The following is a 20,397-nucleotide window of genomic DNA, read 5'->3' as shown; positions in this document are numbered from 1 at the left end:
TCAGTCTTGTAACATTTATCAAAACCGTGCTTGTGTTCACTGAAGAAAAGAGTTCCCAAGCACGGTTTTGATAAATGTTACAAGACTGAATTTACCATTTGAATTGAAATTTGGTCCATTTCCTTTGAATCTTGAAATCTAAACCTTGAGAACAAATATCCTACAAAAATGCACAAAATAATCCAATAAATACTCCATATTCTTGGAAAATGCCACTGAGTAAATGAAAAGCCCGCTAAAAATTGCAGACCTAAGTATGCAAATAACAACCGTGCGCGTTACTCCTCCCAGTTTTAGATTGACATCAAAGTTTTGGCCAATCATCTGCTGTCTTTTACCAGACACGTGCCTGATGTCTGAGTCCGTGCTGCCAAATTTTGTTTGATATTTCTGGAGGTTAAAACTGTCAACAATCCGTCAACTATTTGACTTGATTAAAATTGGCGCACGAGGTCGGAGATCAAAGACATGTTAAATTTAGATGTTGACATGGCCAAGTATTGGGATTCAGGGAATTGGAGTAAGGTCTCCGTCACACGTCAGTAAACACGTCAGACCCGTCAGGGAAACATTTGAAGTAACCTGTCCAAATTTTAAATTATTTACCATGCATAATTTCGCGGTTAAATGCGTTGCAGTATGCCTGCATGAGAGATTTAGGGACTGGGCGAGAGGTATACGAACAAATTCTCATGGTGTGAGGGGTAGGGGCCGCTAGGCCTATTCAGACAAAATTGATGTCAAATTTTCTCCAAAGCAGTTAAATTCATATTGCGCGTGTATTGTGAGGTCAAATTAGTTAAAATGGTCATGAAATACCTGTCAAAAGCTCTCCAGAGTTGTTCTCGCGTCTTGCTGTTTCCATTTTCGGCCGTTGTCTGAATATTCTCGGCGTCTGCCGGCGTCGCCTCGTTTTCGATCTAGGCTCTTTGTAAGTGAAAGGATGGACTAGTAATTGTTGTTGGCCAAAACATAAAATGTTGCTCACTAAAAACAGGGAAGTTTTGGAGTGGACCCACCTGAAATATTATTTCATTATCGTTTTTATCATTAGAATCTTTTTTTGTGTGGAAAATAAATGGATAGGTATATTTGTTTTAGTCACAACCTCTTTGAAAAATAATTGGTCCCTGAAAAAGGCCAGACGACATAAACACGACTCCAAAAGGGGTGTGGCTTTAGTGTAGTCCGAAACAGTTCGCACAATAATCATAGGCTAAAATTCCGAAAAAAAATACAAATCAGCGAAATTAAGCACAGTAAACGATGTGTTTCTGCCTTGAGTGTAAAAAAAAAATATGCACGTGCAACGTTAATGTTCAAAATTCGCTGAAAATAGGTCATCGTAATATGGGAATGGAAGGGATTCAGTCAGTAATCCGCGTCTTTCGACAAAGGCTTGGAGTCATGTTGTAGCCATAATAGGCTTATTTAAATTAGGCCAATTTTTATGCCCTAAACCTCAATGTTTGTGGTCAATGCATTAATAAATGACACAGTTCCGATCATCAAATCTGATTTAGGTATGATACTGAAGTGTGATATGCATGGGCCTCAGATACTTAGGCTTACAGTGTAAGGTAGCCAACTTCACAGAATTCATTGAATTCTGTAGAAACGGTACGAAACATCCTAGTATTTTACGAAACGTCTCAGAAATGACTTTTGTATGTTTGTTTTGTTCCCAATCGTCTCGGAAATTTACTCTTGACCGTCTTTCAGTTAACTATTGAAGTTAACCGTTTTATCGACTTTCGAACATTTTCTATGAAGAGTGTGATGTTTTTACGAACAAAAAAATTGATTTAAAGCAGAAACAATTATCCGATTGAGATGAAATTTGGCATTAATATTCAGACTAGAGTCTAAAATATCATCATTTTGGTGGGTAAAAAATTAAAATCGTTGCCATTCCATTGGAATAGAATGATGCTGGCAATCCTTAGACCTAGCACTGTCAGTCTCACAGACACGGTGACAAAATTTTTAAAAGTAAATCTAAATATGGATCCCGAAGCGCTAACTGAAGGTACTACTTTTGGTCTACAACATGGATATTGTGTTATTGTGATCTATTGAAAAATCATTTTATCTATGCTTTTAATCTATTATATTTTATTTATCTAAGCTTATATAAACAGTTACCTGTTAGCTATCTTGGATGTTATGGTTTTTCCAGCTTATGAGTAATTTGGATTTTATTTTTTCAGTATTATGTTGAGCGGCTTCATGATTAACAACAGAACTAGATATCTAAGGATGTTAAGATGTAAGACTGATCAAGATCAAACAAGACAAACATGTCTTTAATTTCCACAAAGACTGGTAGCAGTCTGAGAATAGCTCCTGACCAAGGAACCAGCTTACCAATTGAAATATGGCAAATTATACTTCGACATCTCAAAGCAAGAGATCTCTGCCATATTTGCTGTGTTTGTCAACAATGGAGAGATGTTATGCTTTATGTCGACTCCACAAGATGGAAAGAGTTATATTCATTATGCACTGACTGGAAACATCCTAACTGGCCCTTGGATACCACAATTGAACCATCGTCTTGGAAAGATGCATACAGAGACCAATACCTAGCCAACAGATTTTGGCAAAATGGCAGCAAAGATTTTCAATACATGACATGTTTAACTGTATTAAAACGTACTAAGATGAAAAGAGTTATTAATGTTGGACCCGGTGAAGAACATGAATCACTACGCAGTGCATTAAATGTTGCAAACGACTATGATCAAATTTGTGTCCATCCTGGTATATATGATGAACAATTTGAGATGTCATCCAAAATACCATTTGAAATTATTGGTTGTGGAGAATTGGGGAGTGTCATATTAGTTGTTTGTATCGAACAGATAGCTACTACTGGAAGATTAAATAATCTGGTTTTAAGAGCTCCTTGGTTTACTTCTTTTATTTTAAAGGTAAGCACAAAATCATTGATAAGGCCACAGCCTATGTTTGAACTTGGTAGTTTGTTCCTTAGATTTATGAGGGTGATATACTGTTTTTGAAAATGCTGAACCAGCCTACAATCCTGTGGATTAAACTTAGTTTTTTCCTTTGATTTCATAAAACTTATCATGGGACATTATTTTTCGTAAAAAATTAGGATGTCAGGCACATTATCATTGAATCAGGTTGAAAAAAAAGAAAGGTACGATTGCCTAATCCAACAAGCATTGAAGCAGGTACTTTCATTATTCAACACATAATTTCAATTTATAAACATTTGTTTGTAGATACGTTCTGGTTTTATACAAATAGATAATTGTATATTAGAAGATGGTATGTTATATATACAGAATCCAGGATCATGTCATGTTCGCTTCTCATCATTTCGTCATGCTTCAATAATTCTACAACATGTTAACGCAAGTATCATTGAAAATTGTGAATTTTGTCAAAGTGACACAGCAGACATCATTGTTGAAGGACATGTCAAAGAGGAAAAGAATTGGACATTTTCATATTTACAACGACTAACTGAAAGATTTGTTGACGCAATTATTGAAACTAATTCAGAATCAATTGAAATGAGTCAAACTTATGAAAGTGATGATAAAGTCAGTAATATCAGTGATATTATGGAAGACAACAGAGACTCTTGTCATGTGATGAATGGTATGATAGAGAAAATGTCGTCTGTTGGTGATTGGGTCAAATCTAATCCCATTGATTATAGACATGGTGGTAGTGCAGAAGACGAATCTAGTCAAGAAAGTATATCTGATGTTTTACAAGATTTGGACTCCATTACAGATCCAGGTATGCCAAATATCTCCTATTTGAACAATAAGCTCTCGTACTTTGCACCAATTTCCTGTCTTGATGTGTGTACTATATACTCGAACAAAATTTTTGGCTGTAACACTAACACATTTTTTTGACACATTAATGTCCCAGGTTTGATATATTGTGATAATAGAGAATGTCATTAATGACTCCACTTCTTGAAAGGATTGTCTTCACATTCTTTTAATTCTGTTATACATTTTTGTCACTTTTGACAATTAATTTTCTTTTTATGATACCTTATGATGACCAAATTGGGTTTCCTACAATTCTTTTTACATAAACCGAAATTAGGTAATTTCATATTATCCTAATGACGTTTAGATTTTTAATAATGACTCAGAAACTCAACATTGACAATTTTATTCTCCCGTTTTGCTTAAACTACAGACACACTAGATATCAGATATTTTGTTCCAAAAAATTGTCAGCTGAAAAGGAGCTGTCAGCTGGGAAAGCTGAATTATTCAACATTTGTCCATCATTCCAAACTTTATTATTTTTTAATATTGCAGAATCTAGACAGTCATATCACATATCATCTACTAACAGTAGTCCTAGTAGTGAAGAATCACCCAGTATTATCAGATCAAATAGTGAAGATAGTGTATCTGATGGTTCTGTTATAATGTTACCACATCTACGTCAAAGACATTCCAAAAATAACTTTAAAAAAACTCCTAATAAAGACAATGTTTCAATTCAGAGTGATGTTAAACCATTGAAATTTGATTTGCGAAAGAATTCTGCACCGTTTGGTTTATTGCAGCAGATAAAAGGGTGTTTGATACATCATTGTCGTATGACGTACAGTAAGGGTGGGGTCATGGTCAGTTTACAAGGTGAAGCTATAATACTAGAATGTGATATCAGTAATGTTAGTTATGGTATAAGATGTATACAGAATGCTCAGGTATTGAAAATCATACTTTTGTGTTGTCACTTTCAACAAGTCTAAAGCCACTGCCCTCACTCTTGTTTACTAGGTTACCCTTAGGTGCTTTACGCTATATACTACTGTCTTGGACAAATTTGTATATCACCTGTTATGATCTGTATGAATATGCTTTGTTCATTTCAGGTTACTATTCTGAAGAATAAAATACATCATTGTCGAACGTCTGGTATCTTTATGAGATTAGCTTCACAGGGACTTATAGCAGGTATTCTTGAATTCTTGTTTACTAGGATAGATAACAGTTTGAGATGTTAGAGTTAGACTCCAGCAATAAAATTTAGCACAGAGTCGACCTTTGTTATTCCAATAAAAAAGTATTTGGCATGTTATTTCAATGACCAATTGTCAGCGACTGCTGTTGATTATCGTATTATTCTACTGTGTTTAACTTAAGTTGATTAACCTTGTATTAATGATTGTGATATCAAAGTTTGATGATGTCACATGAATTTCATATTATATGAGTCTAGGTAAGCTCTCTTATAAGAAAAGGGGTTGTTTTGATTAGTTAAAATTATCACCTTATACAAGTATTTATTTATAGCTTGTTTGAATAAAGTGAACACCGGACCCATCTATCAACAGTTTCCATGACCATTAACTTAGTATGTAATATTGAAAAAGGATCAACTTTTGTATAACATTGTGTTCCAACTTTATTTGTAGGAAATGACATCTATTGTAATCTTGAAGCTGGTATTGATGTCAGAAAAAATGCTGATCCTGTCATACAGGTGAGCACATTAATTATATTGTAAGTTTTTTTAATGTTTAGATTGTGTGCAAACAATGACCTATTGATATTATTTTCTGTATATCTAGTATAACAAGATACACAATGGTAAGAGATCAGGTATTGTGGTATTAGGTAGTGGCAGAGGTCATATACAATTTAATGATATATATGAAAATAAAGAAGCTGGTATTTATGTCTTGTATGGTGGAAATCCTCTAATAAGGTAGATCTTTTTGTATTTAAAAAATGCTGTTGTTGTAGTTGTGTCTAGTTCAGAATTTTGTCAAAACAGCCCTTTCTTTAACATTATTTGTAGGTTTGCCAGTTAATTCTGTGTTTGAAGTAACAGTGCTTAGTTTCTTGACTTTCTTAAAAAGCAAAATAAACAAACCTAATGATAACAGGGTGTCCTGAAATTTGTCAAGTTTTTTATGTATAAATATGGACTACTGTTTGAGCTTGAAATTTACAGAATGGATAGAAAAATAACATGATATTTTACCAAATATTTTTTTATGTATATACATTTATACTTTGTAGTGGTAATAATATCTACAATGGTCAGGCTGCTGGTATTGCTGTTAATGAAGGCGGAAAAGGATTGATAACAGGTATTTTCACTTTTATGACCTTTGATATACCTCTTTAAATATAGAGGCTTTAATCTGTTCTGTAGCATATGCCTATAAGAGGGATGAGTTTAATAGTTCTATGCTTAGAAGGCACATAGGCTAGAACCAACCAAATTGATGGAAAGCAGAGTTATATATTTGATTTAATTATTTGGCATTTTAGGAGTCAGTAGATAAAAGTTTTTGCCAGTTTTTTTCTCAAATTTATATAATTTTTTTTGCTATTTTTTTTATATAGAAAACAATATAACCTGTAATCAGTGGGGTGGTATAGATATTAGACATGATGCTAATCCTATTATACAAGATAATCTAATCAGTAATGGTAGTGGAGATGGTATAGTAATTGGTGAAAGGGGTATTGGTTGTTTACAGAACAATGTCATTTCAGGTACACTATCCCACCATTTGTTTAAAAAGGGGCAGGCTCATCCAAATATCATCTTCAGAATACCATGAGGAACCTTTCTACTATCATTGTCTGGATTGTACTCTAGTGAATACAGTCACTCAGAGCCCATGACAGAAAGACTTTATCCCATTCCTTTGTGTGTGAAATATTTTGTTCATTTATCAAAAGAGATTTATGCAATAGGAAATGCTGGTTGTGGAATATGGATAATGAATGGTAATAAACCATATCTTAATGGTAATCAAATTAGTTGTAATGGTGATTGTGGTATTATGTTGGTTGATAAATCTGTAAGTATACAGTCTAATTATACCAAATATATGATCACTAATATGAGCTTCTAGCTTCAAATCATTATGAAATATAGAAATAAGGTTACACAAATGTACTTTATCTTATGATAAGCATGCCATTTAGTATAAGATCTGATTGTTTTTTACATGAGCAATTGGGATGTAAAACCCTAAAGATAATTACTTTGCCTTACTTAAAGGGATAGTAAAGAGTAAAAATTTTATATGTAGTGTTTTTTATAACGTCACTATTGCAAAATCTGATAATGATATATAAGGACCTTTGAGACAGTGATGTCATAACTTCCACAGTACAAAAACTCAACTCAATTCTTATTGATAAGCCCAATCATATTGATAATTTTGTTATTTTCATTTGATGCTGCAGAATGATGTACATGAAGATACAAGATGGATGGTTTATAGTGGTAAAGAAAGATATCTTGACAATATTAATGAATTACAATACAATGCCACCATAATCAATCGTGACTCAACAACATTAGAATACAACAATATCTTTCAAAATCATGGTACAAACTTTTTTCTACTCAAGTATTCATGGGACTGATGAAAGTGTACATTGAGGCAAATTTTTCAATTTTTAAAAGGATGTGAACAACCTATTTTTGTTTCATTCAATCAGAAAGAGGTTTTTTTTATCTGCCGCAGACTAATCATGGAAGAAGGGATTGCATATGTCTGATAGAATTCTGGCCTCCTGCCTGGGTCAGAGAGTTCAATTGTGTCAAATAATACTCAGGTAAGCTATGTGACTTGTTGGATGGTTGAAATTTGAAAATATTCACTTTCTAGGTAAGGGTATATATGTTCAGTATTGTGATGAAGTTATTATAAGATATAATAATGTAGATGGTAATCTATCAGATGGTGTTTACGTTGATCAAAATTTGTCTGTGGTTCTAGTCAGTAATAATGTTAATAATAACAAAGGAAGTGGTATTATTACTTCAAACTCAGGGGAAGTAAGTAGCGTATGTTTATTTTTGTATGAGAAATCTGGCTCAAATTGTCTACTTCGAGAGTGTTCAGTTACTAATCTTCAGGAAGGTTCAAAAACCTATATATATCTTCCAGAATCCAATATATGTATGATTGCTTTGTCACCTTTTGATTATGATTATGAACAAATAGTGCATTATCTTTGCTCATACAGCACTAGTCCAAATATTAGACAGTTAATATATTTTATGGGGTATTTGTAGATTAATATAGAAGGTAATGGTATTTATAAAAATAAAGACAATGGTATTAAGTGTTGTAATAAAGCTACTATATATCAGAATGATGTGGCAGAAAATGGAAGTTATGGTATATCTCTACATAGTTGTGAATCTGTGAATGTAAGATATATTTTACTTAACATTTATAACTTGTTTACCTGAAGGTTCTGTCTTGATCCATGCAAGGATTGAATCCCCAGATGTCAAAGAGACAGATGATTGGTGAGTTCTGCACATTCAAGAGTCATGGTATCCAATGACCAGAATTGGAACATGCAAAGCAGTACCAAGGTTACTTCTAACGTCTGATTCGGATGATGGAATAAAATTACTCGTATGTATTTTTTATATTTTTTCTCATAGATAATTGAGAATCGTGTCCAGTCAGTACTAACACCAACTATACATTTTGATCAAGTTAAGAATGGCGTTATTGAAAATAATATCATCTTCAATCATACAAGGTAATTAATAACCAGTCATCCATTTTATTATTACACTGCTGTTACCTTTAAAACAAGACGATGAGAGCAGATCTATTCAATTTGTTTCTCACTCATTCACAAAGATGTATCTTTTTTGTTATCCCATCAGAGAGATCATATTCTGGTGTTATACACATTTTCTGTTGTTGTGAAGTTATTATTAATATTTTGTAGTGAAAAGAATGATAAAGAAGTATTCAATAGAAAAGAATTTTTAAAGGAACCAACCCCTAGACCTTATATTAAACCTAGTACTAGAAAACCAGTCAGTACTTCTCACTATATTTCTAATATTACTAGAGTCACAATACCTTCTATTGATATCTGCCCTCAAGGTAGTAGTATCTGTACTGTATTATAGAATAGACAGATAGACATGTCTAGCCTTGTGGCCAAGTGTCACACAGATCTAGAATGGCACCTTTGATACTGATCATCCAAAAATTAAATGGAAGTTTAAGTCTTACTTTTCTGTTCCTAACATTGATCATCAAAACATATTGGTTTACAGAATGATCTGAATTTTTGTCAGAAATAACTAACAATGTCAAGCTGTCACAAACCTCTAATTCCTTGACATGTATCACGGAATGAAGGAATTTGATTGGGTGTATTTGGAGCTTGACAAACCAATCGGGGCTCTCAATAGAAAGACTGTAAATATTATAGTTTATTGTTTACAGACTTTCTGTTGATAACTGTATTCACCCAAATAAATCTGATCAGATCGCTGCATTTATAAACTTCTCTGCTACAAGATAGTGGCTATTACAGTAAAGGTGGAGACGAAGTTGGTAAAACCTTGACATTGTGCAGCAAGACATTCCCTAAAGTTGTTCAACTACATTTGAGGTCCATATATTTCTGTGACATGAGATCTGTCTGTGCAAGATTCAGTCTTTTGACTTTCAATGTAGAAATAACAGACCATATCCTAAGATTGGTCAAGGTGGAAATGTTAATCTAGTCCTATTTAAAATCACTGTGATATTATCTATTGTTATTTTTATGATATATTTTCTTTGCTAATCTACATTTATATTTTAATGTTGTGATCATGTTTTTAAAGTACGGTAATAATAAATATTTAATGAGGCTTTGTGAACTTATGATAGCGAAGACTATAATGAAAGTAGTTTATTCAATTTAACAGGTAGAAGTATTACAATAAGGCAGTAGTAAGTATTATCAAAAATACTCTGGTCAGTGTTATCACATATCCTAATAACAACTATCATAGAAATAACATGTCATAAACAGAAATCAGTTATATTGCATAACAACAAGCCAGTTCGGAACTATACATGTGCATATCTAACAAACCTATTCTCTATTTCCGTCTCAAGATGACCAACTTAGATTTACTATGGTCATTGATGGAAAAGGATCTAATACATAAGGTTTACTACAGTTACAATTGTTAGACTCTAGATATATACTGGGTGAACCGAGATTTCCAATGATAAATGTATAACTGTCAATGCCAGAGACTGTTTATCCTAAGGGGAAGGAGGGAATGAGTGTTGCACATGAGCATATACAGTTCTGAACTGGCTTATTGAGACAACATGATTCAGTTTCAATGTTGTTCTTAGTCATTTAGTTGAAGTTTAGTGTTAATTGTACATGAAGCCGATATATACATGATTCATGCACAAAATAATGCAACAAAAAGCAATAACAAAACAGATGGTTACAGTTGGTCAACAATACTTATACAAAACCAGGGACCATTCTACATATTAACAGTCCACAAGATTTCAGACATGCATTTAATATCATAAATACATTCTTTCTACAATTGAAAAGTCCCTGACGATGCAAAAATATCTTGGTCTGTGAATACAAATCAATAGGTACAACTAGTTATTTAAAATCATGTAATTTTAAACTCTCCTTGTAAAACAATCATGGTTTCGATGTCACGCTATAGTTCCTGTAAATAAAAACATTATGACTAGATCACTAACTGAATACAAAGAACATAATATCAGAATGTTACCCTAAACAAAAGAAAGTAAAAGAACAATGTAAATACCTTAGTTTCCACAAGCTCTATTCACATTTACAGAAACTGGTTTTCAGTATTATGCAAATTTTTGTGGAAAACCTATAACAAAAATCAACACTGGTCTGGTATAACATGACTGACAAATGTCAAAGAATCACAGTATGTAAAGGTGTCTTTATACTACTTTGGATAAATAATCTAAACGAAAAATATATGTTAACACATTTTTTTTTTACCCCAGAATGGTCCCCAGAAGGCAGTGAAATATATTTTGAGTATTTTTTCCTCTCAAAAAGCTAAAACTTGCAGTTGTTTTAATACTTGCAATTTCAAATTCAGCTACATAATAATGCTAGTTTGATATGAGTGTGAATGACAGTCTAAATCAGTAAACTGTAAAAATTCTTCAAAGCCATGAACTGTTGGTGAGAAAACTATCTAAAAGCATGTTGTGGTGATATTAAACGTATGGTCCAACATAAGAGATTTGTGACCATCTAGGGCAATTCAAAGTATAAACATTAGCATTAACTTACACCACCTTAATCTCAGAGTGATGAGTTCAATACTTGTAGTCTGTATAGTATACTATTTACTCTACCTCAAAATACATCATACTGATCGTTTACATTTAGATCTTGCCTCGATGTGCTCAAATCTATGCTTAACATTAACAAGTGCAAACAACTGTAAGTCGTTGTAAAAATACTTTAACATTAATTTACTTGCCTCACAATTAAAAGCCTACTCTGATGACTAAAAGAAAAATAACAGTAAAAACTTAAATTGAACAAAAAAAACAAATATTGCATAATAAAACGTCTTAAAGTCTAGAATATCTCTATGTAGCAAATGAGATTGTTACTTAAGGGAGCACTAATATTGCAGCAAATGATACTTATAGCCTATCAGTAAATGCAACAAACAATTCAAAACATACACAAGCAGTCAACTTTATTTTCTTTTCAATAAATAGTAATTGAATCAAAATAAGCCAGATTCATATATTGTTCTTTAAAACCTTAAAATAAAGTGGACTGCTAATGTTTATGTCTAAAATTATATAAGTCTTTGAACTAACAATTAACGAGATCCGGTGTAAGAGACAATAACATCACTTTAATTTGAGTATAGAGTCTAAACAAAAAATAATTAACCAAATTGCATTGCATGAAAACCTATTGTTCAGATAATTTTAGAAAAAAAACCCCAAAACCAAAAACTTCATTTAAAGCATTAAAATGAAATAAGTGCAATAAAACACTCCACACTAATAAAGGTGATGGTGCAGATACAAAGAACAATAACATTTGGTTTCAATTTAATAATGCCATTTCAATTATTCAAAATATTTCAAAATACAATATCAAAACGTAAAAAAATAAGATATTTAAATTCCATGGCTAGCCCTTTACATCTCATTTGATGAGAAGGCATCGCCATTAATGCATTGAGAACATAATTGTTACTGATTAAGACAAATTTGATAAGATTCTTTATCAGATCATGATAAATCATGAAAATATCATCTCCAAGACAACTTGTAACACAAATATTCTCATTCGTCACAATATCTTCATAATCTCATAAAAGATTCTATCAAATTCAATTTACTTATCTAAATAATGTGTCCCATGCGGAATTTGAACGATGAAAATAAGGCATTATGGTTAAAACCTGATCTTTACAACAAGCCACAGAAATATGTCCTGTATAAACTTTGATTATGGGTTAGAGACTATTTTGAATATAAACCTACCTAATACAAACTATTCAGACATAGCAACATACAGAGCATTTAGGGACTAAAAGTTGAATCTACATCAGATCTAATAAATATCAAAGCAACAATGAGAGGTAAAACTAAAAACCAACATAACCAGAAGTTAAAAAAATAATAAATATCAAAGAATTAATCTAGTTTTGCCTTTTGTATTTCTTCCTGAGTAAGATGTTCTGCATGCCCATTTTCATTTTGAATGTTTTGATAAGTTATAAATAATTTAGCATATTCTGGTTTCTCCAATGCACATTGTTGAAATTCATCTGAAATACAACATAACCTTAATAAATAATAATAACTGAATAAGTTAACAATAAAGAACAAAGTCAAATTGAAAGGATCAGCTGGTAGATGGCATTAGCACAAAATGAGGTATAAGGGAAAATAATTAAAGTAGTTTGATTTTCTTCAAAAGGAGGTATCCTCTAACATGTGGCCTAAAAAAAATTTTGTATGATTTTGTTTCAATGTCAGTGCTTGTAATACGTCTTCTGAACTTTATTTTCAAACTGAAAATCCTTAAGAAAATTGATTAAAAGACAAATTGTTTTTTAAGAAATCAGAATATTTATTTCTTACCAAACGTAACTTTTCCATCTTTATCTTTATCAACATGTAAAAACAATGTTTCTACTTCATCGGCATCCATTTTAAATGCATTATGCAAAATGATTAAAAATCCATCTTGTGTAATATAACCATTATTCTCACTATCAAACAACTGTAAAGAAACAAGACAACACATATTCAGTAGTTTATTAAATGTCTCTTGTTATCATGCAGATGTCCTACATATCATTACATTTTGTCAAAATAACAAGAATATGAAATTGAAAACAAGTTGAAAATTACCTGAAAAGCTAATCTAAGAGTGTTTTCTGTATTGACTGGACCAGAAACTAATGATAAACCAATGATATATTCTCGAAAATCTATTGTACCTGACTTATTCTACAATATAAATTCAAAATGGAATACAGTTGATACACAAAATAATAAATTGTTAGTGACAGTCACTCCATAAATAACACCTCACCTCACCAGCTAAACTGGTGTTTATCTTTGAGTAATTTATATTTTCAAACTTTATTGCTTCAATCTGGTAATATAATTATTGTGCTGATGTCATTAAGTCAAACTTGTTAAGTGGTAAAACACAGTAGTGAATTTTGATAATATACAGGACAAAAGGAACACACCCTATCATAAATATCAAAGATGTCTTGTAAGGCAGGAGAAACTGGAAGATGTAAATAGGTAGCAAATTCTTCAATAGTAATACACCCAGATTTACTAGTGGTTATAGAACGGAACTTATCTAACTGTAATTGCATCTCTTCTAAACTTAACCTGCAAAACAAAAATCAGATTATATCATCACCATCTCATAAACCTGTATCTAACCACTGAGCTCAAATATAAAGTCACGTTTAATTTCATTTAATAATTAGAAATATTAAAATGAACTTGAATCATGTTGTTACTCAGAGTATCACGCTATGCATCCTTAAGACAACTAACCTATTTTCAGCCTGCATCCCTTATTCTATTTTAATATTTCTATATAGCTCTACAATAGATCTATTTCAAAATTCACAATTTGAACTTTTCAAAAGCTTTTGCTATTGAGTAATTGTAAATTTACCCTAATTTTTTATTCAACTTTTGAAATTCTATCAAGCCAGTCGCCATAGGCAGATTTAATCTTGCTGCTTTCATCATTAATCTGCAATCATCATAGGTGTGGTCTGTTATAGGAATTTTTAGACATCTACAATTCATAAAAAAACAGAAATATACTGAAACATTTCTTTTCTAAAATACACATTAAGTAATTATGCAGTTATGCACCTAATTAAGGTAATTAGTTAGAATTATGTCAAACAATGACTAATAGTAGTTTTATTTATTTCACAATAATTACTATTTCTTTAAGGGTGCTTGAGTCAGTCTAAGCCTTGATCATCGTAAAACGAATATAGGTTTTATTAACCCATATTAATCTAAGCCTAGTAGACTTCGTTTTGTGGGCATGGAAATGAGATTGGTGCTGTTTGAATCTGACGGATGTTCTAAAACAATTAGTGCACATATGAGATACCATCTACTTACTTCGCCATGACATTTCTCACATTATTAGCATACAGTCTAGCATCTGATTTCTCAGCTTCTGATGGATAATAAACTGGCAAATACTGAAATTTTACAATAAATCAATGATCACTATACATTTTTTTTAAACAAATGGGTGCATCATCAAAAGTCAGGACCTAAGACTATAGGATGGTACTTGTGTATTTTGACAAATCTGTAATAAACAATTTCTTGCTTTTGGTCTAACAAAAGAAAAGTTCGAAAAAATACTCTTTTACACTTTCATGTGACAAATACTGTTTTAATATTTACCTCAATTTCAACATAATTATGAAACTGACATAATGTTAACCATAACAAAGTAAATCTAAAAAATATCAAACATAAAAATCACACTTAAAAAAATCACAATGACACGGAAAGCCAATATCGAAATGTTTCAGGATATTGAACCCCATTTCTGGACTAAATTTCTTTAAGACAGAACTGTCACAGAGCTCAGACTAAGATTAGGTGGAAGAAAAGAGTGGTTACAAACACACAAACTTTTACTTACGCCTTTGGTCCCTCCCATGTCCATGTAATAGTGTCCTGAAAAAAAAGATAACAAATTTAATTACATCTCGTAATTGTAAGGTGACCTTTACAGTGAAAGCAACCTTGTGAACAGATCTTTTGAACACACATACATTTGAACATAACTGAATATGAGATGCCCTTGTTTTCAGAAGTTCTTGTTAAACACAAAAGAAAAACTTACAAATTTATTAGGATATCTTATGCACACTGGTTGAATTGGTTGACCTGGATAAAATGCACCTGAAAGTATATTTTCAAAGCTTTCTTATTGGGGACACATGCGCCATTTTGAGGGGTTAATGTGAGTCTTGAATATATTTAATAAATATAAATAGTCTTTAGAATGCACAACTCCTTCAAAAATATCTTTTATATATATATATGGCAGTGTCTCAAAAAAAGATGACTCTTTCTAACTATTAAACACAGATAACTCTGGACACACATGGATTTGAGAGCTCAAATTTTGAAGGTGAGCTGTGAACACCATTAATGAATCAAACAAGTTAAGCAACAATGTGCAGTGGGCAATGAAGGAATTTTTGACAACAGAACAAAGAGATTTTTAAATCCACTGCAGACATTTTAAACAAATAAATTACCAACAAGATAGTAAAGTAATGTCTTAATTTAAGACAGAGTCAAGCTTTCAATAATTTCAGTTTATATTTAATTCATTGTAAGAAATTGAGTCATTGAAATGATTCAGCCTATGATTCACTTGGCAATATGATTTATCTAGATATACCTATAGACAGTAATCAATATCACTATAATTACTAATAGATTACTATACTGTTATTGTTCCTACACTTACGTATTTAATATTAGTACGGTAATTCAGATGAGATTATAAACAGAAGCACTTATGTGCATGCTAATTATCTCTAGCAGTTGAAAATCAAAAAGAGAAGGCTGAAGCTGGTGTCAACCAAATTTCCATCACTGCCCAAACATTCATTTGCTATTTGAGTTCTTTTTCACATTTCAAAGCGACAATTCAAAAAATTCATGTATCATAACTCATCCATAACAGAATGAAAAGTAACTTATAATTGAAAATAAATTAAATATTAAAAGAGGGGGCAAAAGTAATTAATGTAATATAGTTCAAAACTAATGATATATATTGTTCATAACTGATGATTTCTGATAATTAAGCAATTTAACTCATCATCACAAATTTCATTTCTATTTCATGAATTTGAGTACCATCAGATTTCTGAATATATGTATTTAGGATACATATTTTAAAAGTAGTAAGACCAAGACATGCTTTAATAACTATAACATATCAGTCTTACCTGGTTTAAAGGTTATTAGGCAAGATCTATTAGTACAAGTACCCTCAGGAAAAATAATCACCTGAGGCCACTCTCCTTTAGATTGGGCACGTCGAGATATTTCTTTAATAGTGTTCACACGTGAATCAGGGTCTTCCCTTTTAACATATACTGGTTGAGTGAACTGCATTAAAGCTAAACAAAAAAAAAATATGAGACATCATAAATCATTCATAATTAACCATCCTACAACATTCTGGACAACAATGAACAAAAAAAATTTCTATTTACACAGAAAGTTATTTACTATAAATGAAATAAAGTATTAAAGTGAGTGAAAAAAAAGTTATATTTTTGAAGAATTATAATACTATTAAATTAATCCATTTGAAATATTCACAAAATAGGAAGTTATTTTAGTTACTAAGTAAAAGGTTTCCAAATTACGGTAAATTTTACTTTTTAGAATAATGCAATTGATGTCAAAAAAAGGGCAAACCTTCCAGAGGTTATATCAATTACTGGTATACATTCATATTCTTATTTTGAAAAGTGAGTACATCATATTCATTAAAAAAGTTGTTCATATCTTGTGAATATTTCAATGTAAACAAATTGATTACAGAAATTAAATCAGAAAACAGAAGTTTTAATAAAAGATGTTCAAATTAAGATATTGGGGTATTAAAGTGAGGTGACATAGATTTTAAAATATCTCAGGTTTCTGAACAGATAGTTGAAAGACTTCAAATGAGAGTCAAACCCCTTATTTGGAAAAGTTTTCATTTGTTAAGTATCAATAAGATATTGCATCTGATATATGTAGCCTATTCGCCTAATTTTTTCCTCCGAAATATATTACGTACAGTGAAATAAATAATAGCCTTCAGCTAGTATGCAAAATAGTATTCATAATGAGCTAATTATGTAACGTGAACGTGTCATCTTTAAAGCAGAAATTAAAGTGTATTATATATTTCAAACGCAACAATACCTACATCAAAAGCTAAGCAGATATTTTAAGTGCATAGGAGAAATTTCATGCAAATATGTGCACATGCAAAATTAAAGTACTGTCAAGAAAAATCAATCATATCTAAGATCTACAATGTTATCCCATATCTTTAAATTTAGTTTCCATAAAGATTATACATTAAAAGTATAGTCTGTCAATGATATTTATGCACATATCCCTCCTAACCATACTTCCTGTGGGGTGTCTTTATAAGTTCATGTCCCCAGTCAACAACTGTTGAAGAAAAAAGAAAGATGGAAAATATAGCACTTGCATTGTAAAATATTCTGTATGTGCATAAATATCGTTGAAGGATTATAATACGACTGTAAATGCATATTGTTGCTTCATGAATGAATTACAAAGTAAAATTTGTAATTTGGGATATAACATTAATTCATGATAAAGGGTAGGGTTATAATGGTTGGGTACATACTTCCTACCATCAAAATATTGTTGTTTTCCTTTTTAGATACAGGACTGGCAAGTTGGTTATTGCTCATAAAATATACAATTGCATCAAAAAAACTTGAGTGCGGAGCAACACACATTAATGCTGCTTCATTCGCAGGTGCTGGTTGACCTCTGACCTTGATACTTTGGAATCCCACAATAAAGTAGATTATCCGTCCAATAAGCAATAGAGGCTTCCTTATTGCCCTAGGAAATAATAAAATAAAATCATGCTCAGTAGTTGAAAGACTAGTAAGAGTGTGCTTACAATATCAATAGAGTGAATCTTTATAAACGAAAGATCAAATTAATTTTAAAATTTGGTTTGAGGCCACTAAAACTGTTACTGTATCATTATCAGCAGGTCTTATTTGTAACAAAATTTAACAAGACATATTTTTTACATATATTCACATGTATATTGTATAAGCTTCAAGTTATTGATTGTTTCAACAAAATATTGCTGCATAATATTACTGAAGTATTTATGTTTCGGAAGCAGTGGAATAAAGTAAATAAAAATTTGTGACCTGATGGTCCATGTGCGGATGTATATAACTAAATGTAGATTAAAAAGCAAGATGATGTATAAGAATGACTGACATTCAAAGCATTAAAAAAGGATTTAAATAAAGCTATGCTAAAAGAAAATTAAAAAGCAGATTTTGGAGGTGAATTAATAAACAATAATAAGGTAACATTCTGGATATTATCATTTAAACATTCCAAGCTCATATTTTCCGTATCCGTACTTATCAAAACATGATTAATCTTTTATAACCCCCATAGAGTACTATCTATATACCAATATGATTTAAAACTTCTGTTTTCAATATTACTCTTATTATGTTCTTACTTCCAAAAAAAGGTATGTTACCAGAATCAGCTTTGGCAACAACAGTATCAAGATTATGATAAACTACAGGTAAAGCATCAAAATAGGAAGAATGTGGACCCAATGCCATAATGGGAGCTTCTTTGGAGCTGACTCTCTTGCCTCGAACTGTTATCCACTGGAAGCCTGCCACGAAGAACACCATACGACAGAAGAAAACCACTAATGGTCGAAAGAGGCTAAGAATTAAAAAGAAATGATTAAGCCATTGAAGCTTCATGATGAGTTTTCCTACAGCGTATTTTGTTGGGCAATAGATATTTCTTAAACCAATCAAACGTGATACTGATATCACTTGGCGTTCAGAATGACTGTCTCTGTATATCAATCTTGTGATCGATGGCAAAGTTCTGCTGACTATGAACTATGTGCCCCTTTGTAATAAAAAAAAAAAAAAAAAAAAAAAAACACAAAATACAGCCATCTGTCTCAAGCATTAAGGTAGTTGAGTAGTGTAAACTGTAAATTATGTTTCATTCAAATTTTATCAAATAACATCTGTATCTAACATTGATTTCCACTGTTTAAAAGGATAAAAAGTTATGTTCACAAGGGTCCTTTCAACCAGCTTGTCCTTGGCCAAACTTTTTTGCATTGATCTTTCCAGGATTATCTGTACCCATTTACAGCTGGGTTGACTGGAATATTGAGGAAAGGTAACTTCTACAAGTAACAGCTTCCCCTTCCCCTTCAGACTTACAAGTACGGTTCTTGGCATTCTATAGATGTACATTGTAGTGTTTGTAGCAGGAAGGTTGGGTACGGTTTATCAGGTCAAAAGGTTTCCGAAAAAAGATTCTTAATTCTTTTCATGGAAGCTTCTGTCTTCATAGCAATTATAGTAAGCAAAGTTACAACTGGCAAATATTGGCTGTGAAAGATTGTATTCAAATGACAGATTTAACCTTTACTTTTGGATAAATGATATTCATTTTTATTTTTCAAATCCTTCAATTTGTACTTTATTTTACAATTTTTCACTCTTTCAATAAAATCGCTTCAAAACTGTACTTATATTAATGAGTTGAAATCCAATGCATTTAACACATAGACCCATGTGTGAGAGAAAAGACCCATGCAGTTCCTTTAGTCATATTATAATCAGTTCGGACATGTTAAGGCAATATCTCCTATTTTTAACATTACATGAATTAATGATTAATTATAATCTGAGATAAGCCAATCTCATTAAGATTAAACTACGGTTGTAAACACACTTTGTAATTGTTTAAGCGTAGATGTCTTGCTTTATTGATAGTAGATTTTCAAAAGAAAATGATATGGATTAGTGAAATTAAATAGATTAAATAAATTAATCTTAATGAAGTAAAATGGATAGAGCATGATATATAACGCAAGGTGAAATTTTGTGATAAACTACAGCCCTATTTTTTTCTAAAACTTTTCACTAGTGTATCCTCTCAAATAATAAGATTGCACAAATTACAGCAAACAAAGAAAAGTGTAAAATTTTCTTACTTCCTCCATCCTGTCATTGGTTTAGCTTTCTCCTCTTCTGAACGGAATCCAATAGCAATGGCAGCTAGAGGCCATGCTAGCAGTAAACTTATTCCAACTAATAACAATCTAATTGGTGCTATAGTAACTGACATGATAGCCACCTAAAAATAAAGAACAATTGTTTAAAATGGCATGTTTTTTACAAATGTTTCTCTTAACCCTCTTAATCCTAGCAGCATAATTATGCAATATATACCCC

At 31.5% G+C, this 20,397-nt stretch overlaps 2 protein-coding genes across 2 annotated transcripts; one reads left to right on the top strand and one right to left on the bottom strand.

Moving 5' to 3' along the window:
- Window positions 1-2,300: 2,300 nt before the first annotated feature.
- Window positions 2,301-6,886, top strand: LOTGIDRAFT_122523 (hypothetical protein; the record flags this gene model as incomplete). The annotated part of the gene is made up of 9 exons (XM_009060122.1): window positions 2,301-2,933; window positions 3,252-3,814; window positions 4,513-4,717; window positions 4,886-4,967; window positions 5,429-5,496; window positions 5,585-5,721; window positions 6,039-6,109; window positions 6,369-6,521; window positions 6,726-6,886. The coding sequence occupies 9 exons, from the start codon at window positions 2,301-2,303 to the stop codon at window positions 6,884-6,886; spliced, it is 2,073 nt and encodes a 690-aa protein (XP_009058370.1).
- Window positions 6,887-12,487: 5,601 nt separating this feature from the next.
- LOTGIDRAFT_217653 (hypothetical protein) lies at window positions 12,488-20,299 on the bottom strand (the record flags this gene model as incomplete). The annotated part of the gene is made up of 12 exons (XM_009060121.1): window positions 20,157-20,299; window positions 18,639-18,856; window positions 16,336-16,509; window positions 15,213-15,271; window positions 15,009-15,043; window positions 14,765-14,819; window positions 14,471-14,553; window positions 14,004-14,129; window positions 13,558-13,708; window positions 13,211-13,309; window positions 12,938-13,079; window positions 12,488-12,621 (listed from the first exon to the last, which is right to left on the bottom strand). The coding sequence occupies exons 1-12, from the start codon at window positions 20,288-20,290 to the stop codon at window positions 12,488-12,490; spliced, it is 1,410 nt and encodes a 469-aa protein (XP_009058369.1). The 5' UTR covers window positions 20,291-20,299.
- Between the last annotated feature and the right edge of the window lie 98 nt (window positions 20,300-20,397).

This window comes from Lottia gigantea, assembly GCF_000327385.1.
Source record: "Lottia gigantea unplaced genomic scaffold LOTGIsca_40, whole genome shotgun sequence".
NCBI lineage: Eukaryota > Metazoa > Mollusca > Gastropoda > Lottiidae > Lottia > Lottia gigantea.
The sequence above is the reverse complement of the archived record's forward strand: the minus strand, read 5'-3'. Positions and strand labels throughout refer to the sequence as shown.